At 48.0% G+C, this 6000-nt stretch overlaps 1 protein-coding gene across 1 annotated transcript in view; it reads left to right on the forward strand.

The window, feature by feature from the left end:
* Window positions 1-2776, forward strand: part of LOC311126652 (pleckstrin homology domain-containing family D member 1-like) — a gene marked incomplete at both ends in the record, with an annotated part of 39328 nt that extends 36552 nt beyond the window's left edge. Inside the window, 2 exons of the mRNA XM_084200644.1 lie at window positions 1540-1683; window positions 2613-2776. Of these exons, the coding sequence (XP_084056770.1) occupies window positions 1540-1683; window positions 2613-2776 (308 nt within the window). The remainder of the gene's footprint in view (window positions 1-1539; window positions 1684-2612) is intronic.
* Between the last annotated feature and the right edge of the window lie 3224 nt (window positions 2777-6000).

Here is a 6000-nt window from a genome sequence, read left to right on the forward strand (position 1 = left end):
ATATAAAGAAATCAATCAATTGAAATAAATTCATTAGCCCCTAATCTATGGATTTCACATGACTGGGAATACAGATGTCTGCTGGTCACAGATACCTTAAAAAAAAGGTAGGGGCGTGGATCAGAAAACCAGTCAGTATCTGGTGTGACCACCATTTGCATCATGCAGCGCAACACATCTCCTTCACATTGAGTTGATCAGGCTGTTGATTGTGGCCTGTGGAATGTTGTCCCACTCCTCTTCAATGGCTGTGCAAAGTTTCTGGATATTGGTGGGAACTGGAACACTCAGTCAATACACGTCGATCCAGAGCATCCTAAACATGCTCAGTGGGTGACATGTCTGGTGAGTATGCAGGCCATGGAAGAACTGGGACATTTTCAGCTTCCAGGAATTGTGTACAGATCCTTGCGACATGGGGCCGTGCATTATCATGCTGAAACATGAGGTGATGGCGGCGGATGAATGGCACGACAATGGGCCTCAGGATCTCGTCACAGTACCTCTGTGCATTCAAATGGCCATCGATAAAATGCAATTGTGTTCGTTGTCCGTAGCTTATGCCTGCCCATACCATAACCCTACCGCCACCATCGAGCACTCTGTTCACAACGTTGACATCAGCAAACCGCTCACCCACACGACTCCATACACGCTGTCAGCCATCTGCCCGGTACAGTTGAAACCGGGATTCATCCGTGCCAGTGGCCATCGAAGGTGAACATTTTCCCACTGAAGTCAGTTACGACGCCAAACTGCTGTCAGGTCAAGACCCTGGTGAGGACGATGAGCACGCAGATGAGCTTCCCTGAGACGGTTTCTGACAGTTTATGCGGAAATTCTTCGGTTGTGCAAACCCACAGTTTCATCAGCTGTCCGGGTGGCTGGTCCCGCAGGTGAAGAAGCCAGGTGTGGAGGTCCTGGGCTGGCGTGGTTACACATGGTCTGCGGTTATGAGGCCGGTTGGACGTACTGCCAAATTCTCTAAAACGACGTTTGAGGCAGCTTATGGTAGAGATATTAACATTAAATTCTCTGAAAACAGCTCTGGTGGACATTCCTGCAGCCAGCATGCCACAGATTGGCATTGTGTTGTGTGATAAAACAGCACATTTTAGAGTGGCCTTTTATTGTCCCCAGCATAAGGTGCACCTGTGTAATGATCATGCTGTTTAATCAGCTTCTTGATAAAAAAAAAAAACAACATTGTAAAGTGGTTATCCCACTGGCTATAAGGTGAATGCACCAATTTGTAAGTCACTCTGGATAAGAGAGTCTGCTAAATGACGTAAATGTAAATGTAAATGTAATGCCACACCTGTCAGGTGGATTGATTATCTTGGCAAATGAGAAATGCTCACTAACAGGGATGTAAACAAATTTGTGCACAACATTTGAGAAAAATAAGCTTTTTTGTGCGTATGGAACATTTCTGGCATCTTTTATTTCAGCTCATGTAACATGGGACCAACACTTTACATGTTGCGTTTATATTTTTTGTTCAGTAATAGCTACATGTGATGTGTGTTCTTCACCCAGAGTTCTTTGAGGAGTGTATCTGTGCTGCAGAGATCGAGGCCAAGCTCCCTTCTATTATGAAGAATGCTGTGTATCTTCACAAGGCTGCAGCACGACGCATTAAGAGCTGCCGGATACAGAGACGGGCCTCCAAACACCACTGGTGTAAGTACACAGGGCCTCCAAACACCACTGGTGTAAGTACACAGGGCCTCCAAACACCACTGGTGTAAGTACACAGGGCCTCCAAACACCACTGGTGTAAGTACACAGGGCCTCCAAACACCACTGGTGTAAGGACACAGGGCCTCCAAACACCACTGGTGTAAGGACACAGGGCCTCCAAACACCACTGGTGTAAGTACACAGGGCCTCCAAACACCACTGGTATAAGTACACAGGGCCTCCAAACACCACTGGTGTAAGGACACAGGGCCTCCAAACACCACTGGTGTAAGTACACAGGGCCTCCAAACACCACTGGTGTAAGTACACAGGGCCTCCAAACACCACTGGTGTAAGTACACAGGGCCTCCAAACACCACTGGTGTAAGTACACAGGGCCTCCAAACACCACTGGTGTAAGTACACAGGGCCTCCAAACACCACTGGTGTAAGTACACAGGGCCTCCAAACACCACTGGTGTAAGTACACAGGGCCTCCAAACACCACTGGTATAAATCCACAGGGCCTCCAAACACCACTGGTATAAATCCACAGGGCCTCCAAACACCACTGGTGTAAGTACACAGGGCCTCCAAACACCACTGGTATAAATCCACAGGGCCTCCAAACACCACTGGTATAAATCCACAGGGCCTCCAAACACCACTGGTGTAAGTACACAGGGCCTCCAAACACCACTGGTGTAAGTACACAGGGCCTCCAAACACCACTGGTGTAAGTACATACACCAGTGGAGGCTGCTGAGGGGAGGACGGCTCATAATAATGGCTGGAACGGAGCGAATGGAATGGCACGAGCCCGTCCTCCCCAATTAAGGTGCCACCAACCTCCTGTGACGCACACACACACACACACACACACACACACACACACACACACACACACACTCATGTCTCTTCCTCTGCAGTGAAACACTCCCAGTCGTTCGTGGTTGCCCGTGGCGACAGCGGCAGCATGGAGGACCTGAGGGAGACCGCCCGGCGACTGACCTCCGACAGCTGCTTCAGGAAGAGCGTCTACAAGATCATCACACGCCACGACCAGGAGGCCTCCGCCAAGAAAGATGACTGACAGAGAGATATATGGAGGGATGGATTGTGTTTGGGTATGTGTGTGTGTGTGAAAGACAGAGAGAGAGAGAGAGAGAGAGAGAGAGAGAGAGACCGTAGCTTTACCTCAGTGTAATACTGTCCTGTGATCTGCTCCCACAGTAGCAGGGTCAGGACTGTCTTTAGGATGCAATCTCTTCAACGGACATAGCCTGGTTGTATTCAAACTGTTTTATTTCAATTATTTTTATTCAAAGGAAATTGTTTATTGCAAAAGGTATAGCAGCTCTCTACTGTCGTACAGCTAAAGCTTCAAGGACTGTTGGAAAAAGAACGGATATACACTATCAGTCAAAAGTTTGGACACACCTACTCATTCAAGGGTTTTTCTTTATTTTTACAATGTTCTATTGTAGAATAATAGTGAAGACATCAAAACTATGAAATAACACATATGGAATCATGTAGTAACCCAAAAAGTGTTAAACAAATCAAAGCTGTCATCAAGGCAAAGGGTGGCTATTTGAAGAATCTCAAATATAAAATATATTTTGATTTGTTTAACACTTTTTTGGTTACTACACGATTCCATATGTGTTATTTCATAGTTTTGATGTCTTCACTATTATTCTACAATGTAAAAAATAGTAAAAATAAAGAAAAACCCTTGAATGAGTAGGTGTGTCCAAACTTTTGACTGGTACTGTAGTTATTGAGCCAACACGATATGCCACTGTGACAACGTGATGGTATGAAGTACAGTACAGGCAGAATCCTCAAACCTGATCCTGTGTGACACCAAAGATGTACTCTTTAAAATAGGAATGCAATTGTAAATCAACCATATAGCCAACACACACAATGTAAGTCGACAGACAGATTGTTGTTGACTGCATCGCAGTGCTAGCTGTGCCACTAGAGATCCTGGTTCAAATCCAGGCTCTGTCGTAGCCGGCCGCGACCGGGAGACCCCATGGGGCGGCGCACAATTGGCCCAGCGTCGTCCAGGGTAGGGGAGGGAATGGCCGGCAGGGATGTAGCTCAGTTGGTAGAGCATGGCATTTGCAACGCCAGGGTTGTGGGTTCGATTCCCATGAAAAAAATAAAAATAATGTATGCACTAACTAACTGAGACTTAAAAACTGTTGTTATTTTCAAGTTGATGAAACTGATTGATATGATGTGTATGTTTTAATCTGATATGAAACCAGGTTGGCCAGGTCCCAGATCTGTTTGTGCTGTCTTGCTTGACAATGACCATAGGAGTTGGCAAGACAGCACAAACAGATCTGGGACCAGACTAGGTTCAATGCTACTGTTATCTGTATAATCTGTTCTGGACCAGAAACCCTCATCAGACTCACTATAAACAACATCTCACTGGAAATGATAGGAATCATGTAACCCACGTGGCCCTGTGGAAAAGATGCCCTCATGTTTTAGGGCAGGGAAACAAAATATAATTTTGAACCTAATATTGTTGTAATAATGAAACTAAATGCCTTGTTGTAGTTATTAAAGCTGTGTTCAACCTTGTTCTGGTCTGGTTCTGATCTGGTACAACACACTGAAGCCCTATATGACCCCTACATTAGACCCGTATATGACCCCCTACATTACATTTATCCAGAGCGACTTACAAATTGGTGCATTCAACTTATGATAGCCAATGGGACAACCACCCCCAAAAAAATTAAGGGGGGGGGGGGGGGGGGGGGTAGAAGGATTGCTTTATACTATTCCAGGTATTCCTTAAAGAGGTGGGGTTTCAAGTGTCTCCGGAAGGTGGTGAGTGACTCCGCTCTCCTGGCGTCGTGGGGGAGCTTGTTCCACCATTGGGGTGCCAGAGCAGCGAACAGTTTTCACTGGGCTGAGCGGGAACTGTGCTTCCGTAGAGGTAGGGGGGCCAGCAGGCCAGAGGTGGATGAACGCAATGCCCTCGTTTGGGTGTAGGGTCTGATCAGAGCCTGAAGGTAAGGAGGTGCCGTTCCCCTCACAGCTCCGTAGGCAAGCACCATGGTCTTGTAGTAGATGCAAGCCTCAACTGGAAGCCAGTGGAGTGTGCGGAGGAGCGGGGTGACATGAGAGAACTTGGGAAGGTTGAACACCAGACGGGCTGCAGCATTCTGGATAAGTTGTAGGGGTTTAATGGCACAGTCAGGGAGCCCAGCCAACAGCGAGTTGCAGTAATCCAGACGGGAGATGACAAGTGCCTGGATTAGGACCTGTGCCGCTTCCTGTGTAAGGTAGGGTCGCACTCTGCGAATGTTGTAGAGCATGAACCTGCAGGATCGGGTCACCGCTTTGAAGTTAGCAGAGAACGACAGGGTGTTGTCCAGGGTCACGCCAAGGCTCTTTGCACTCTGGGAGGAGGACACAATGGAGTTGTCAACCGTGATGGCGAGATCATGGAGCGGGCAGTCCTTCCCCGGGAGGAAGAGCAGCTCTGTCTTGCCGAGGTTCAGCTTGAGGTGGTGATCCGTCATCCACACTGATATGTCTGCCAGACATGCAGAGATGCGATTCACCACCTGGTTATCAGAAGGGGGAAAGGAGAAGATTAGTTGTGTGTCGTCTGCGTAGCAATGATGGGAGAGGCCATGTGAGGATATGACAGAGCCAAGTGACTTGGTGTATAGCGAGAATAGGAGAGGGCCTAGAACTGAGCCCTGGGGGACACCAGTGGTGAGAGCACGTGGTGCGGAGACAGATTCTCGCCACGCCACTTAGTAGGAGCGACCTGTCAGGTAGGACGCAATCCAAGAGTGAGCCGCGCCGGAGATGCCCAACTCGGAGAGTGTGGAGAGGAGGATCTGATGGTTCACAGTATCAAAGGCAGCAGACAGGTCTAGAAGGACAAGAGCAGAGGAGAGAGAGTTAGCTTTAGCAGTGCGGAGAGCCTCCGTGACACAGAGAAGAGCAGTCTCAGTTGAATGACCAGTCTTGAAACCTGACTGGTTTGGATCAAGAAGGTCATTCTGAGAGAGATAGCAAGAGAGTTGGCTAAAGACGGCACGCTCAAAAGTTTTGGAAAGAAAAGAAAGAAGGGATACTGGTCTATAGTTGTTGACATCGGAGGGATCGAGTGTAGGTTTTTTGAGGAGGGGTGCAACTCTCGCTCTCTTGAAGACGGAAGGGACATAGCCAGAGGTCAAGGATGAGTTGATGAGCGAGGTGAGGTAAGGGAGAAGGTCTCCGGAAATGGTCTGGAGAAGAGAGGAGGGGATAGGGTCAAGCGGGCAGGTT

This window comes from Coregonus lavaretus (assembly GCF_964263955.1).
Source record: "Coregonus lavaretus genome assembly, contig: HAP1_SCAFFOLD_605, whole genome shotgun sequence".
NCBI lineage: Eukaryota > Metazoa > Chordata > Actinopteri > Salmoniformes > Salmonidae > Coregonus > Coregonus lavaretus.